The sequence below is a fragment of the Gymnoscopelus braueri genome (genome assembly GCF_963280865.1).
Source record: "Gymnoscopelus braueri genome assembly, chromosome: 2".
NCBI lineage: Eukaryota > Metazoa > Chordata > Actinopteri > Myctophiformes > Myctophidae > Gymnoscopelus > Gymnoscopelus braueri.
The window spans coordinates 31,448,726-31,467,680 of NC_137604.1; the positions used below are offsets into that span (position 1 = coordinate 31,448,726).

At 41.9% G+C, this 18,955-nt stretch overlaps 1 protein-coding gene across 1 annotated transcript; it reads left to right on the forward strand.

The window, feature by feature from the left end:
- Window positions 1-4,376: 4,376 nt before the first annotated feature.
- Window positions 4,377-8,342, forward strand: LOC308095066 (reticulon-4 receptor-like 2; the record flags this gene model as incomplete). Its single annotated transcript, XM_080441984.1, is given in 5 exon segments — window positions 4,377-4,577; window positions 4,579-4,696; window positions 6,542-6,768; window positions 6,985-7,218; window positions 7,485-8,342. Coding segments are annotated over 5 exon segments (1,638 nt in total).
- Window positions 8,343-18,955: the final 10,613 nt, after the last annotated feature.

Below are 18,955 nucleotides of genomic sequence, written 5' to 3' on the forward strand. Positions count from 1 at the left end.
TGTAGACTTATACGTGCATGTGTGTGCATATGTGCTTGTGTGAGTGTGTATTCATGTGTGTGTGCAGGCATACAGCCTTTTACCTCTTTTCTCGTTGAAGATTCATGCTTTGGCAACAATAACAAATTCTCAACAAAAAAAATGAATCCTTAACGCTGGATGCCTGTGTTACGTCCCTAACTGGTGGTCTAGGGGGTTAAAAGGGACAATAACATAATATCCAGTGAAAATGAGGAGGAAAACTTGATGGATAAAATGAACAGAGAAAAGGGTTAATACAATAAAAGCAAAAACCCAATAACTACTGAACAACAAAAATAACATGTCTAAACGAAAACAAACCTACAGTACTACCTACACCAACTATCAAACAAAAATACAGGTGGCGGCACTCATACAACATACTACCTAACCTATTGTGTTTAACATATTAAATAACTACGTTATGAAATGTAAAGGGCACCCCAATTTGACTGTTAAAAACAGAAAATGCGTTGAGACAAGTGTTGAGACAAGCACACTAACAGGCCTGAATAAACACAGAGAAGACTGTTAGGTCTGAATACAAAACAGATCTGTCTCAGGGCATGGCAAAACCTTGAATTGCAACAAAAGGGGATTTACCACAGGTGTATTTATTGCAGGTGATAGGAGATGATTGGTGGACTGATGATTGGAGAACCAATGGGATGGTGAGGCTGAGTTGAGGGATGATAGAATGATTGACTGATGAACTGGACCTGGGTTTGAGGAAAGAGGGAGAAAACAGGGTGGGAATTGAAAAACAGACAACACAAGTGCCTGCAGGCTGCAGTAATGCACACATACAGTAACACAGCATGTCTGCTAGTCTTTGTATGTGGTTCCCTCCACTATATCTGCCCCATAGCTAGCTATCCTCACATTCTCTTTCTGTCAGTCCCAGAAAACATGGGTATGGTCCCCAATCTGCAGTCCCTCCAACATAATTCTGTTGTATTTATATCAAATTTGGATACCATTATTTCCCAATTGAATTCTTTCCACAATGGGCTGTTTGTGATTTTGTGACCTCCTTCACAAGCACTTTCCCACTCCTCATCCCCTATTATCACTGTCATTTCCAATTCCCATTTTGATTTAATCTCTAACGTGTTCCTTGAAACTATGGACTGCAAGCATGCAGTTATATATTTGAGATGTTTTTTCCCCTCGTTTTTTTCCTCCGTTATCCTAATTAAAAACAGCTCCAAAGGGGTTGTCGGTGTCTCAAATCTCCCAGTCCTTATGTGACAGCAGGTAGCTTCTCACCTGTAAGTATTTGTAAAAGTCTTTTGAGTCCAAACCAAATCTATCCTGCAACTGTTTGAATGATTTAATGGAATCCCTCTCAAGCAACTGGTGAATTGTGATAAGTCCTTTCTCTGTCCACACTCTGAAACCCGAGTCCAGTTTGCTTAGTAGAAAATCCTCATTCCTATCTATTCTAGTGGCTCTTGATATTGATAGAGACAGCTTCATTTTCTTCCTTACCAAAGACCAGACTTTATACGTACAACTCATCCATTCATTATTATCACCACGCCTATTTTAAAGTCCCTGCATTCGTTGCCTGTCAGTTTTAGAATAGATTTTAAGATCCTTTTACTGGTTTTTAAGTCTTTTAATGGGAATGCACCTGCCTACTTGACAGCAATGCTTCTAGCTTCTATTCTTTCAGCTATTATGGTCCCACGCTTTGGAACAGCGTGCCGGGGGATCTGCAGGTCTCTGAATCTGTGGACATTTTTAAAATAAATCTTAAAACACATATTTTTAAAATTGCTTTTACTTATCTTGCTGCATTTTTCTCCCTGTTTTACTTGATCTTTTAAATGATTTTGTATTATTATCTTATCTATCTCAGCTTTTTTAAATCCATTTGCCTTCCCCCCCCCCCCTGTGAAGCACATTGAACTGCACTTGTTGCAATTGTGCTATATAAATAAAGCTTGATTGATTGATTGATTGATTACTATGTACATTTTTTTAATGAATAAAATGTAATTGTGTCCAATCTGTATGGTAGAGTATGTTAATACAATATAACTTATACAATTGGGGTGGTTGTATTTTGTCTCCCTGCTCTTCTATTGAAACATTTAGAATGCTTGTGTCAAAGGTCATGTCTCTCACCTAGACACAGGATCTGACACAGATTTTGACCTGACGGTCAAGATTCAATGTACTGTATCCCTCGAGCAAGCAGGCAGGCTCCATTAGCTCAATGGTAACAATTTCAGCATTTGTGCAGGAAACCAGGGTTCAAATCTAGGGTAGAAGAGGAAAGTTACATTATGGTGCTGCTTTAATATGAGCATCAAAACAATATTTCAAATATGTTTTTATTAGCACATGCATTCCATAGGGCTGGACCATACATGGACAAATTACATCATCAACTTGTGACAGGCTTTGTCCCCCCTGAGTAAATTAAATATTTAAGGTGTTTTTAATTTGAGTCATAGAGGGCAATTATAATGTATTAAGGCATAGATAAGGCTCATTAGCCAGGGATTCTTTTAAAACAGCAGCTGAATGGCTGCCGTGTTAAGTGGACAGATGGGTGGGCCGTGAACGCTGTCCAGATTTTCAAGTGGACCCTGATTCAGAAAAGGTTGGGACCCCCCCCCCCCCTTCTCTCTCTCTCTCTCTCTCTCTCTCTCTCTCTCTCTCTCTCTCTCTTACCACATGGGAGAAGGCCTCACACCCAAGAGCCAGTGGGGTGTTTTCCTGTTCACTGGGGGAGAAACCGGTCTCTGGTCTTGAGACAACTTGATGTGATTTGGCACTAATAATAACATTGAATTGAAGTTGAATTGAATTGAATTGAATTGAATTGAATTGAATTGAATTGAATTGAATTGAATTGAATTGAATTGAATTGAATTGAATTGAATTGAATTGAATTGAATTGAATTGAATTGAATTGAATATTATACAAGTTCAAGAGCTCTTTCAAGTTATCCAAATGCTTGTTAAAAGCCCAGTCTTTCCAGTAATCCACCCCCTACTACTTACTGTTTAGGGTGATTTATCCCAGACTTGCTCATGTATAATTCATTCAGTCTCAGATTTGTGTTACCAGATGCTGTTAATGCATTCATTTTCTGATGATTTCATTTAGTGACTTTCTCTTTTGGCAATAAATCCCACCTTGTGTGTTGTGTCTGAATCATAGGGGTTTCCCACAAACAAACAAAAAATATGATTAAAGAAATTCAGCCAATCATACCCTCCCACCTTCCCTCTGTGAGTCTGTCATAGCTGTGTGGTGTGTCCGGAAACAGACCATAGCTGTTTCTCAAAGCGAGCATCCGTTCCTCCACAAGGCTCAGTCGTCACCATTACCGGGCAACATGCACCCCCCCTCCCTTTCTGTTTCTCAATACATACCATTACATCACTGTTTCTCAATGTCAGGTCCGGGGACCACCAGGGGTCCAAATGGACCCTTATGGACCTGTAACTCTGAGAGTGCAAATGGAATTACGGGTCCATTTGGTTCCATTTGTACTCTCAGAGTTAAATAAACACAGGATCTATCAGTGTAGATTGGGGTCCCAGAAGGGGTCCGTGGCCTAATGCATATTAGCCTTGGATCAAGACTATCATAGATAGTCCTGCACTTTCACCAGTAAAGCCCTTACTTCTCCGTACATGCACAACAAAAATACATAAGGTGCTTACCCGGTTGCCCCAAATGCTAAGTCACGTTTCGAAGTCTTTGTGCAATGTATTAGTCCGTATTTGTCAATAAATAAGTGTTTTAATCCCGTCTGTGGCCGAATGCCAGTTTCCCTCCTTCGTTTACTTCCTGTTTACATTGAGTGTAATTCCGGCTTTCACCAGATGCGCCCCGTCACCAATGCCATCACCCATTGAGGAATACAGGGGACTTCCGACAGAATCCAACACAGACGGGATTAAAACACATATCTATTGAAAAATATGGATTGATACATTACACAAAGACTTCAAAATGTAAGTTAATATTTGGGGCAACCGAATAAGCACCTTATTATATATATTTTTTTACATGTACGGAGAAGTTAGGGCTTTACTGGTGAAAGTGCAGTACGCACTGGGGGGGGGGGGGTGCTAGCCAAGACTATCATAAATATAAAAATGTCAAAATCGATATGTTCACACATCTATGATAGTCTTGATCCAAGGCTAGATGCATATCAAACTGGTCCTTGAAATGAAAAAGGTTGACAATCACTGCCTGCCATACGTCATACAGCATACATACACCCCCCCCCCTCTCAGTGTTCCATGCATGGTGGTGATGCGTCTTTACGCGCTCTCCATGAGCGCCCCCTCCCTTCCTCCCTCCCTCCCCTCTTCCCATGTGGATGGCCCCGCCTCTTTCCGCTCCTCGCCACCCTCCCTCGCTCAATCTTGACCCGCGGGTCGGTGACGTAGGAGATTCCACGGTGCCCACTGGCGTGGGCGCTATTAACGGCATTCTCCGGTATATATGGGACACCGGGTGCCATCAAACGGCACTCTCTCAGTCGCTCCGACTCCTTGGGACCCAGAGCATCAGCGGAGATAGCTAGCAGGCATTACCGTCGCCCATTCAGGCTAACTCGCTTTGGACTCTTTGGTTTGATGATCATGGATCCCTCGACTACTTGGAGCCGACGATGCTCCGTCGTACGCAACTGCAAAAGTAAGTTTATTTTGATCCTCTTCTTATCCTCTCTGAGGCTCTTCCATTATCCATTGGAGCTTGTCGTTTAACAACGTCTTCTATATCCTAACAGTTTTTTTGAAAAAAACTATGTTGCTATATCAGTGGTTCTCACACTTTTTCATGTCAAGGACCCACAAAATGATATGTATTTGTCCACGGACCCCCATCTCAAAATATTTTGTTCTAGGGACCCTAGAAGCAAAGATTTTAGTTGTAAAATGCTCGCTTTAAAAAAAACATAAATTAGATCAAAGATTTTCAAAGATTTTCACAAATGTTTGTTACAATGCTGTGCTATGCCTATGAGTTTGTATATCTGCTATTTTTGAATAGCCACATAAATCTAAAATGACACAGATACTTTCCTGGTCTAAATGCAAAAGCAACTTGAAGTTATTGAATAGAAACTTGAATGTTTTAGAAATGATCTTAGATGAATTGAATGGCTTTAATAGGGCCTCTTAAATTCAGATCTCCAGCTCCATCAGTAGCCTATTAAATGGAGCTGGAGATCTGAATTTCTATGAGGACAGGCTGAGGAAGGATTTGACAAGTAAAGGCTATATTTATTGATCCACGCACACAAGTCTATCACTTGTAATGTTAAAAATGTATACAAATGTGGACTTTAATTAACTGCAACTGTACAAATACGGAATATTTGATTGTTTCTTCACGAACAGTTAAATTACCTCAACAATAAGAGATAATGCCATCATGCGCAACGCTTAGTGCAGATTGAGGGAGGCCTTTCTCCACACATTTTCTCAATAAGCTTATTCTGTAGTCTACAGAATAAGCTTAAATTAAATAATAAGAAAAAATAGAAAAATGGAAGATAATTTCTAAAACATTCAAGTTTTCATACAATAACTTCAAGTATTTTGCATAAACCAGTGGTTCTCAATCAGTGGTCCGGGGACCACCACCAGTGGTCCTTGAGGGGGTTCCAGATCGTCCCCAGCTAAATGATGGAGAGGTGGTAACCAAATGGACCCATATAGATCTTTAACTCTTGAGAGAGTGTAAAATGAAACCAAATGGACACTTACCGGTCCATTTGGTTTCATTTGGTTTCAGAGTTGAATTATTGTTAAACATCTGCATTACTTAATTAAATAATTACTATTTTGATTAACGCTTGCCTGTTATCTGGTGTAGACATATACTCATTACGCTTATCACAAAGTACTTGTTAACGTGACTAAAGCGTAATCAGGCTATTGCTATGCACAAATCCGGAATATAAAGCTGCCAAATAAGGCATACACATGCAATTATTCATTTAATAAATAAAACAATTATTAATTTATGACGATGTGGCAATAATATTGAGTAGCACAACCGTTCTGTTTAAACATGAAATCGACTTTGCACTGTAAATTGCGAGTGGCAAACAGCATGACTGGCCTACTTTATAACAGCCATTTCAGCACCAAGGACAGCACCCATTGGTCGTTTACCAGTGGTTATGAAAGTGGGGTCCGGGGAACCCCAAGGAGTCCTTGAAACGGTTCCAGGGGGCCCACTGCGAGATTAGTTAATTTATATCATCATTATCAGTTTAACCACTTTAAACCTATATATTGTCTATTTGGATATAGCAGATCTACAAACTCACAAAGCAATGCACCCCGTTGTGAAACATTTTAACAACACAAATCTTGTATGGGGGTCCCTGCGACAAAAAATAGTTAATCAGATGGGGGTCTGCGGCAAAGATACAAATTAATTTGGGGGTCCTTGACATGAAAAAGTTTGAGAAGCAGTGGTTTACTGGCTGTTCATTTCCTCCGCTTCTCTCCCTCCATTGTCTTTCAGGTGGTCTCTCCCTATGGCTAGTGGTGTGGCTCGTCTTCGGTAAACCCAGTCCGGCTCAGGCGTGCCCGCAGGAGTGCGTGTGCTACCCGACGCCGATGACTGTGAGCTGCCAGGCGCAGAACTTTACCATAGTTCCAGCAGGAGTGCCCTACGATTCACAGCGTGTGTTTCTCCAGAACAACCGGATCACTGAGCTTAGAGTTGGTTCTTTTGGCTTTGGAACTCAGGTAAGCACTTAAGGCTGGACAATGAAGACCATAGCAATAGACTTCATCATGTACTATAAAGGGGAGATGGCGTTTGAATTTGAACTCATTTATGATTTGCTGAGCACAAATGAACGATATACACATGCAATAATCTAACCTATTCCCCCCATTTTGACAACTGCGCAACATTTCTATCATCATCATCCCAATCATATTCACCCCTGCTACTACCAGGTTCTCTGGCTTTTCGCCAACAACATCACGTGGATTGAGGCAGGGGCCTTCAGTGAGCTGAGAGACTTGGAGGAGTTGGACCTTGGGGACAACCCTCACCTTCACAGGCTGGAAGGTGGAGCCTTCCGTGGCCTAGAGAAACTCCAGAGCCTCCATATGCATCGCTGCCGCATCACTGCACTGCCCCACGACATCTTCCACAAACTCTACAGCCTGCAGTTCCTCTACCTGCAGGTAGGGGGCACTAATGAGCGATGTACCAATAGATACAGCATCACAAGAGGCATCTTGCCAGACAGACAGACAGTCACACACACACACACACACACACACACACACACACACACACACACACACACACACACACACACACACACACACACACACACACACACACACACACACACACACACAGTATGTCGTTCCACTGTCATCAAACAGTTATATCTCATATCATATATCTCATCACAGTTCTCATATCGCATTGCTTTCCTCTTCAGGAGAACCACCTCCACTTCCTGCAGGATGACATCTTCTCTGACCTCATCAACCTGAGTCAGCTCTTCCTGCATGGCAACCGTATCCGCACGCTATCTGAGAATGTGTTCCGTGGCCTGGTGAACTTGGACCGCCTCCTTCTGCACGACAACCGCGTTAGGCAGGTCAATCGCCGTGCCTTCCGTGACCTGGGCCGTCTTACCATGCTCTTCTTGTTCAACAACTCTCTGGCTGAGCTGCCCAGCCAGGCCCTGAGGGACACGCAAGGCATCCAGTTCCTCCGCCTCAATGCCAACCCCTGGTCCTGTGGGTGTGAGGCCCGTGCCATGTGGGAGTGGTTCCGTGAGGCCCGCGTCTCCTCCTCTGAAGTGATCTGCGCCTCCCCTTCCCCCCGACGTGGCCAGGACATGCGCTTCCTCCGTGAGATGGACTTCGCTCCCTGCCCGCTGCCTGACCCTGCCTCCATCGCTGGCTCCACCACAACCACCTTCAGCACCAAGACGCGCTGGTGGTTCTCCAAGAACAAGCCCCAGTCAGCCACCAAGGGCATCCTCGAGAAGTCGTCTGAGACGGTGAAGGCGGGTGTGCATGGGAAGGGCCCCTCCACCTCCACTTCTGTGGTTAAGTATGAGTTGGGAGAGGAGGAGCTGGCGTTGCCCAAGCTTGACGCAGAAGAATACTGGGCCAACTATGGCAATGAAGACTCAGGTATCTCCGTGACCTGCTTCGAGCTCGAGTGCCCACCTGACTTCGATCTCAATCCTTCCTCCTCCTCTCCCCCTCATTCTCACTCTTTTCTCTCACCTTTGGTACTCTCTGTTTTCAGCATTTCCCTCTGTCTTCACCTGCTATTTGGCTGAATCAGACTCTTGGTACAACACCCATTCCCTCCCAGCCTGTTGTAAAGGCAGAGAGGTTCCCTGTTTTAGACACTTGCCACCCCCTTTGCCCACTATGCTGAGCTGCTCTATCTAAACTGATACTCAGGGCACAGCGAGGGAGATAGGGGGGAATGGTTAGATTCTGTATCTACCATTCACAGGGCTAAACACTTTTCAGTGTTTCTAAGTGTTCTTCAGCCAAGACTATCTACTTTATACCTACAATGCGCTAATGGTGTGACTTTCTGCGTCTCACCTTTGTGACGTTATCATTACCCATGATCCCCTGTAATCAGGGTTCAGAGGGCTGATGTTGTTTTTGTATTGTATGATTGCTCATTCTAGTTTTTTCTGTGTCTGTGGCACTTCATTATCACAGATGATTTGATCATTACTGCTGGCAAACTGTGAAGGCTGGTGGTTCCACACAGCAGAGCACAATGTGAAGCAGGGTTAAAGCAGGTTACTAAAGACTGACGGCAATGAGAAAGAGACAAATATACTGTGAAGCAAGGAAGCAGGCAAACAGTAGAATGTAGTGCAGATGGACAAGGAGGAGGCCTGGAGGCGGAGAGAGCGAGAAAGAGAGAGAGAGAGAGAGTTATAAATAAAAGCAAAGAACCAGAGACAGGACATTTTGATGGAAAGATGATGCAGTGAAAGTGGATGGTTGACAACATCCAACTGGGGATGATTGTTAAGAGGCATTAGCAACAAAATGAGAAACAGAAATTGAGATAGTGAAAGTGAAATAGAGCGACAGGTTGAGGAAAGGGCAGGCACAGCAGCAATACGAATAGGATGAATGCAATATTCTATTGCATGAAGAATGCAATAGAAGGGCTAGTGAAAGAGACAGTGCTGGCCATGGACGTGCAAACTTGTAGGAGAACAGTAATAAATCCATCCAGTATTGGGTGTTTGTTTGTCACAAGCCACAGTTACCGATCCCATCCATGTAAATATGATGTGATTGTTGCAAGTACAGGAAAATAATGTCTTCATGTAAACATTTGTATGGAATGCTGCAAATTGGTTGAATGATCTTTATATAAAAAAATGCATCCAGATTTTCTGAATAACATTGTCAGACTTTTATTTGGTGCAATAACAGCTATTTTAGAATGTAATTAGTGGATTCAAGTTTGTAAGGGGACAGTAGCTGCTGTTTCCGCACACTGTTTTCGATGCTCCCCAAGTGAATTTGAATTCATCAAGCACCTCTTATAAATGTATCAGACGTGCTTGCATTCTCTTGGACTGTGACAGTAGTTACTGTCATTCATGTGACAATAGTCACAGTTGTGTACTACCGTATTTTACTTTTGAAGGCTTTACACAAGACATCTCACTTGCCCCTAAGCCTGGCCCCTTTTCTGCCAGGCTTAGGGCCAATCTAACAAAAATAATAATATCCTTTGAAACACCTTGCTCTTAAATCTACAATCCAGGACTTCTTTTAAAGAATCTATATACATGTATGATAACAATATAACAAGCACATTTGTAGTGGTCTCCCTACTCCTCCATTGACACATTTTGATCCTGGTGCTGGATACGACACCTAATGTACTGGTTGACAATGTCGATAAAGTTAGTTGAAGGAGGTGCATGGAATTCGACACTAGATACGCTGCAATTTTTATTGTAAATCAGACATTGTTGCAATTACCTCCAGCCGCCAGGAGAGATATAAAACTTACTAACTTTAACATTTAACCAAAATGTATTTAATTAATTAATTTTACATCTGCAGTAATCCGCAAATCACACTACAAGAAATGAAGAACCAATTTTTGCACCCCAGACTTTTTAGTTTTTCGCAAAATACAGAGTAAGCCTGGTACTCACAGAATGTTGCTGTGTGAATTAAACATGACAAAACTTGACTGTACTTAAAGAATGTCCATGAATAGGACCTGTTGTTACTAGACTGTGACAGGATACTCTCACTGTGATGGGCATCTGTCTGTGTGTGGTGAGATGAGGATGCCAGACTGGCAAGTTTTCAATGCTACAGCAGGCAAATACGTCAGTGAGGTTGACACTCAAGTGACAAATTCACTGTTGATGCTGGATTGGACTGACTGGCTGCTGGCTGACTGACTTAAGAAGGCCTTGTAGGAAAAGTGACTAGCTTGTGAACACAAGCTAGACAGCAATGGGAATGTGAACACATTAAGAATGACAGACAGACCCAACAGGTCCAAACAGATGCCCAGTAGACATCAATATATTGAGGTAATGGTTCAAATATGATTTGTGAGCAGTCAGAAAGATGGAATTGACCAAACAGAGGATTAGAGGAATCCTCTCCTGAAAACCCTAACCTAACCCTCCTTAATGTTCTGCCTTTTTTCTCCAATTATATTTTATTTTTCTTTCTTGTGTGTGATAATCGCATTTTTATTTTAACAGCAGGAAAACCAATAGTAACAATATTCAACACAATAGCAGATTTCTCAGATTTTCAAGACCTGCCTTGCTTCAGTTGTATCCAAGTTTTCATGTTGCCAGGTATGATAACATGCTTTCACTCTTTTCATTCTGTATATTGATGGACACATACAGTGTTTCCTCAAGCTGTGCTCTCAAATAGAACAGAATGTCTATTAAAGAATGTTCTAACAGAGATGGAGAGGGCAAGGACACCATCCTGGATGGTGTCCTTGCCCTCTCCATCTCTGTAGGAGGCAGAGTAGGAGGCACACACGCAAGGACACGCACGCACGCACGCACGCACGCACGCACGCACGCACGCACGCACGCACGCACGCACGCACGCACGCACGCACGCACGCACGCACGCACGCACGCACGCACGCACGCACGCACACACACACACACACACACACACACACACCCACACACAATCTAGTTCTGTTCCCCAGCTCCTCAGAAAGGCTGTCAATGCTATTCAGTTGGAAAATAATCTTTTCCCACACAGCTGACAATGTGAAAGGAAAGATCCTGAGGTATATGTCCTATTGTTATGATAGTGGAGGTCAATGCTGGAGGTGAGGTCAAACTGAGCCTCGGTGCACTTCAGTGGCCATGACCATGAGGTCATTGGGCACCAGTTAAAAAAAACCTTACCCATTGCTTATCGACTTTGTATGTGTAGGAAAAGTTGAGTGTGTCTCTGTTTTTGTGTGTATGTATGTTAAGAGCATCTGAGAATGAGAGAACAGTTAAATCTGCATGTCGATTTAACATATTTGTAATATTTTTTTTATTGAAATACTCTGTGAGAGGAAAGAATAAATATGAGTTTTTACAAAAAGGATTTGTGTGGGCGCATCATTCTACTGTATGTCCAGTTAAATATCCTGGGGGATAAACAAAGGCAATTACCAGCATTTACACGCACACCAGCATTTACACGCACACCAGCATTTACACACACACACACACACACACACGCACGCACGCACACACACACACACACGTCCGCAAAGCTTTTTTTAAAATCTTTTAAAAATAGTTTTTAATTTGTTCTTTTTAAATTAAAGAAATTGCAAAATTTGCAGATCTACAAGCTCACGATGCGACACAATTTGTAGTTTGACACACACGCACACGCACACACACACACACACACACACACACACACACACACACACACACACACACACACACACACACACACACACACACACACACACACATCATCATCATCATTACATTGTGTAAGACCTCCTGGGCATACTTCCAGTTATCTCATCTGTAACCATGCAACTAACAAAACTGATAACATGGTTGTTTTGAAGACAAGGCACTAGAATACGCATATCATTGCTATCGGGTGGAAACCCTGTATGTCCAAAGCCATAACGTTTTCAGAAAAACTGACATGATATGACTTAAAAATGACTGATGGCTGAGAAATAAAAAGAGTGAAATACTTTGTAACAGCCAGTTTGTCAGTCCTTGGCCGAAAAAATTGTAGCACTTTGGATAGACTCATCAAAAGAACAATTATTTATTATCCATTGCCTGTGATTACTTGTCACCCCCATATTCACAGGGGTGAAGCATTATCTACACCAGTTTCTCAAACTATGGGTCGGGACCCATTTGTGGGTCACGGAATTTTTTTTTATGGGTCGTGAGTAAATGTTCCTCGTTTTAGTTTTTTTTATTTCAAAAGAAAAATCTAAGATTTTCAGAAATTTAAAATGTTTGTTTTTCAAAAGAACTTATTTTTCAGATGAAATCCCACACAAAAAAAAACTGCTGATCTACAAGCTCACAACTTTTTGCATCGCAACGCGTTGATTGGCTATTTTCACTTGTTTGGGTCCCGGGGAGACTTTTTGGGGTATCGAGCTAAAAGCTTTGGGAACCACTTTTTTTTTGCTGTGGGATAAATACTCTATTGAAGGTCCAGCAGCGCTGCAATGTTGATTAATTTGGTGTTGAACAGTAGCAGGGAGCTTCGATTGATTTATTGATTGAATACTTTATTGACAAGTTTGAAAACAGTACGGAACAAATGATGATGATGGAGTCTCCCTGATGACTAGAAAGGTAATTATTTCCTGTTAGCATGGCTCCTCATGTGGGAGTGAAGCCCTATCCCTGGAGCGCAGGTCTTCCACTGAGGCTGCAAGGAATGTTATCCTGTGATGAAAGGCCGCCCAATCGAAGGGCAAAACTTCAAGCAAACTCCGGCGAGCAAGGACTTGCTGTAAAAAGCCTTTAATGAGACATAAAAAAAAAAAAAGCCATTTTATTCTGTGCTAATGATGTGAGACGTGTTTCGCAAACCGCAGAGTAGGGCACTCAGGAATACTGCTCCCCAGACAGCAGTTTACAGTATGTGTGCAGTTTTACACCATGATTTTGCCATAGTTTCATTGTCAGTCTTCCAAAGAATGAGCTGGCTTTGGAGGTACGCAATGAGATCTCGTCATCAAGAGATCCATTGCTAGAGGTGGTGCTGCCTTGTTGGCAAAACTTCTCCACAGTCTTGATCTGTGTATTGTCTATATGCTATGGTCACTGGTGGTGGGGGGAGCGCAGCAGGGTACTGAGATGGAGGTGGTTTAAACATGGCCTGGGTCTTCCCCAGGCTTATAGTCAGGCCAAAGTGTCTGTAGAATGCTGAGAAGCGGTCCACAATGTCCTGGATGTCACTGTGAGTGGAAGCTGTCAGCGCACAGTCGTCCGCAAGCTTTTTTCGAAATCATTTAAACGATATTTCAATTTGTTCTTTTTATATTAAAACATTTGCAACATTAACAGATCTACAAGCTCACAATGCACATAATGTGTGTCACGATGAGACGTGTAGAACTGTAGATCAACTATTTTCACTATTTGTAGTATGACTATTTGAAGTAGAGCTTAAGCTGTTAAGAAAATGTTCCTTATAGTCTACCTCATTCTTTTTTACGAACCTTGCATTGGCCTATATCGCAAATAATCCCCAACTCACAGACAAAAATATAAACACCACATGTGATAGAGTTAAACTATGTATTTTGTCGACAATATTGATATATATGCCATCATATCCTATTTTAGTGTGCCATCTTGGCATAACTCAAGTTTGCCTACCAATCCTATGATTTTATTAAGTTCAAGGTGGTAGGAAACTAATCCTATCAGTTATCTCCTTTCCTCTAGAGACTGCATGTGTTTTGAGCCGTACAGAGCGCAGGCCCTCCGAGGTCACTGATAATCTCCGGAGGAATACAATAACAGCTCATTGGAGTTAACTTGACCATCTATGACAAAGCAACAACACCTCCAGCGACGCCGGTCAGAGCCTAGGTCAACGTGTTGTTTGAATTGAGACATTTGGACGCTGTTTGTCCAAGATAAACTGTCACACCATCCGCTTGCCATCTTCTCTCTCAACCTACGAGCGAGGCTCCTCATGGCCAGAGGTCATCGTCAGAGATGATAACGACTTCAATTGTGTATAACTGTTGTGATCATTGACTGTTTAGTCAGAGAGATATTTTTGCTGTACGGTGCCTCGTTGATTGATTCTTTCTCTTAATACAATGTCAACCTTTTTAATTTGAGAACCGACCTGTGTCTGTCTTTGATTTCGTCTCATCCTTTTTACACTGGGTTTTCAGCTGTTTAACTACAAATAGTTTTAATTAACATAGAGCAGGATTTACGACCCTTTATCAACTCTATTAATATGGTTTTTGGCAGGTATTGGGGTCAAAATCTCAAGAGGACTTGTGCAAATCCATCCACAGTGAACAGCTTAAACAGACGCTGCACACACACACACACACACACACACACACACACACACACACACACACACACACACACACACACACACACACACACACACACACACACACACACACACACACACACACACACACACACACACACACACACACAGTACATTCTGTTGAATGGAAATGAATTGGGGAAATGAACAGCTTGTGCCTATATTAGGATATAAATCAAACCCAGTGAGTGCAGGCCAGCTCACGTGTCCTGTTCCCATTGGTCTGTCGGCTTGTGCGCCAACAGATTTGGTGACGCACCTCCGTCGTACACTATACGTACATAGCAGTTGTGTGTTTCATTGGGTGGCATCTGTTTTAATCACCAGCCAGGCACAATGGGAGTCACTGGAGATGAGCGGTGAGACATAGGCAAGACAAAACTCTGTTCATGGAAGCTGTGATGAATAGATGAATATTAACCACCGCCCCCTGTTTATTCATGCTAGAAAGAGAAAGAGAGAGAGAGAGAGAGAGAGAGAGAGAGAGTAGAAAGAGGAAGAAGACAGACAGCCAAGAGCGGGTTCCGTTGAGTTAGTTACGTCAATAGTATTTCACAAGTTGCCTCCACAATGTGAGAGTCACATTTTCACAGCCCATACAAAACACAATTACTGTAGTTCTCACTGAATCATACAAGGTATCTCCACCCACAGCCCCATCCCTGTCCAACTGTTGCGTACACGCACGCACGCACGCACGCACGCACGCACGCACGCACGCACGCACGCACGCACGCACGCACGCACGCACGCACGCACGCACGCACGCATGCATGCACACACACACACACACACACATGAAAAACATTATTATTATTATTTTTACAAAAAAAAAAACATTTTCACACATCCCTCTTTTCAAAGTGTCATTGATGTCTGCTCCGCCGCTCCCACCAGGCTATCTACACCATAGTGTTAATTTCATTCTGAGAGTGTAAAGAAAAACACTGAATTTCACTGTGCCTCCACGTTTTCTCAACTTTACTGCACTGTGGTCTTCAACGTGAGCTTGAAAGGGAGCATCTCATTCACTTACACACCACTGTGTGACATGTTGACTCACTGCCTTGCTGCCTGTCCTGTGTCCCGGACCATTCGTGGCTGTCTGCCATTCTTCCTGGATAATGTATTTCATTCAATGCTCTGCTTATAACTGATTTATGCTTCTAGTCTCATTCATCATTTAATGAATACTACAGTTCCTGGTTCCTCGTCTCTTCCATTATTTTCTTTGATTTTGTTGGGTCGTGCTCTGCCGATAGGGATTTAATTATATGCCATATTAAAGAGAACTGAACAGATGTAGGTCGCTGTGATGAGAGTGGATAAAAAATACTTCAGAGAATGCTCTCTTGATGGCTAGTAGAGACAACCCACAAACCTAAATAATGCACACACACAAATGCTATAACCTCCCCTCACACACACACACACACGCACACGCATGCACGCACACACGCACATTCTACGGTATATCTTGTGAAGACATTCAACTGATTTCCATTGACTACATTTATTCCCCAACCTCTAACCCTAAACTTAAACCTCACCACTAACTTAAACTAACAAAACCTTTACCCTAAACTTGACATTATACCTTATTAACCTTAACCACCACCTCTACATGCCTAACCTTCACGTCAACCATCAACACTACATTAACATTCATAATAACATAAAATATAGTAGTGCCTCCAGAAGTCCACAAAATTAGACAAGAGGTTATCATATCATTGGCAGCCTCTGAAAATTGGTAATGGATATACAGTATATGGTACACAGTGAAGCAATGTTATTAATCCCATGGATAGATACAGCTAAGAATATAACGATAAGTACAAGATATACAGACTTAGACAGACCTTTGTTGCACCAACAAAGGATTAAACTTGATCCTGGATAAAATCAAGGTTTATTAATCCAGTTGCACAAAATGTTAAACATAGTTTAAATACAATTAGGTTAACATTTAAACCATTCTTTTAATCTCAGTTTTTTCACAGTAAACCTGGATACATTTTAATCCTGTTGCTCCACTTTTAAACTCAGATTAGAATTTCTGTCAGGGATTAATCCAGATATACTAAATGGATATGGAAAATAAGGGACTGTCTCAATCGGTTGAGTTTTATGAGGATGAAGAATTTTCAAGGTGGTACCAATTCAACAAAGAATCTGTAATAAGATAAATAAATAGATATAATAATTTTATATAAATAAAAACAAATCTTTTTTTGTTTTGCTTTAGAAATTTGTTTCACAAAACACATACGCATATGCCCCCCCCCCACACACCACCCCCACATGCAAACCCACATACATAAAGGACAACACAGATAAACCATAACAATCAAAAAATAAAATGACAGGTACAAAAAAGAAAAGAAAAGGGACAACAAGAAGAGACAAATCTAATATAGATATTAGTAGCTTCAAGAAATAATTGATCTAGACTGAGATAACTGTAGATACCAACCTATAACATCTCTGACAGGGACAACATTTCCATATAATCCAAATAAGGTTGCCAAATCTTCAAAAATGTGTCCAACCCATTTCTCTGAAGATAGAAAGAGAAACACAACTATTCATTTCTGAGAACCATCTCGCAATGAGGAGGGGGGAGTCAGACTTCCATGTTATTGCAATATATTTCCTAGCAACTCCAAGTGCCACCTCTATAATTTTTATTTTGTGTTTTCTTAGATTTACCCTGATAGTAGTGAAATTGCAAAAGAGGCAAGAGCTACCTACTTTTAACATATAGGTTTACGCTCTAGACTATGCCAGTTTTCTCTCAAAAGGGAAGACAAAGGTAAAGCTAATGACTAGGGTCAAGAGAGCTATTTAAGCAATGCTTAAAATTAAGTGATGCAACGCAACTCAAAAAATTACACCTAGATCAACTATGCAACCCACCCACCTGACACTAGACATCTGTACTCTGTCTGACTGAGTGAACATACATATATCAATATACACAAGTATAATACAATAAGAAAATATAGGACAGAGAATGGGCACCACAAGAGGACAAAATATGCTGACAACAAAAAAGTGCAGATATTTCTCAACTGCATGCCACAACTGCCCGTTGTTAGGCCACCATTCAGCTGAGAAGAATTAGACAACTTCCCAGCCTAGGTTAAAAGAGGGATTGAGGGCCTACTCTGTGTGGAGTTTGCATGTTCTCCCCGTGTCTCCTAGGGTAGTTAATACCCTCACAAAAACATGCAGTAATCCTGATCGCTATACCCCCTGATGGAGGGGAAAGGAACTGGTTGGAATAACGTGTTCCTTCCACACGCTACGTCCAACCGGGGAAACTCCCCCCTGTCAGGTGACAAGAAGCTCAGTTGGCTCTCATGCATTGAAGGAGGCATGAGCTCGGCTCTGGGCTCACTAGGCTGGCGGGGGGAGTGTAGCACCCAGGATCACTTAGATAATTGGCACCGGGTGAAAAAAGGTTACAAAATCTTGGGATAAAAAAAAATTAAACAAAAAAAATAGAGGGAATACTGATGAGTTTAGAGCAGTAGGCCTACTAGGGACCATTGACAGGGATTTAGATTGGAAAAAGGCCAACCACAGGATTAATTTCAGATGACCGTATTTCTTTTTTATTTGTTCAAGGCTACTGCCTTACTGTTCTCAGGTATTTTATCTCTCCTGAATCACCTGACAAACAGGTTGGGGTCATATACAAGACCCTACATGGTCTGTGCCCGCCCCCCCCAAGTGAATTCATTAAAAGGAAGCCTGAAAGGGGAATCAGTACCAGAGCAACCACTCGAGGAGATTGCGAAGAACAACTTTCGGTCAAAATGTCCTCTCAATACAGGGTTGTGTAGCATGGAATGGCCTTCCTCTGCGTATAAGGGATTGTGCTACATTTCCATCTTTTAAATTCAATCTGAAAAGATGGTTGCTTGAAAACCAAAGCTGCAACCATTTGTGATCACGTTTTAGGTTTATTTTTATGCTGTGTTCCCTATGTAATGTTATGTAAATGTATTCCACCGTTTGTCTGTCTGTTTTCTGATTTTATGTTTTGTGTGAGAACTGCGGATGAAAATTAGCATCTTAGCTAAATCCGGTGTATTTACGTCCATGTGACGTCCATTAATATGCTCTGTCCTGTCCAAATAAACAAATAAAGTAAAAAGTACACACACACACACACACACACACACACACACACACACACACACACACACACACACACACACACACACACACATGGACCTGTTTGGACCCCAGGAAGAGTAGCCTTCACTGCGGTGAGGACACAATTGCTGTTACATTGCTGTTACATATATTACATATT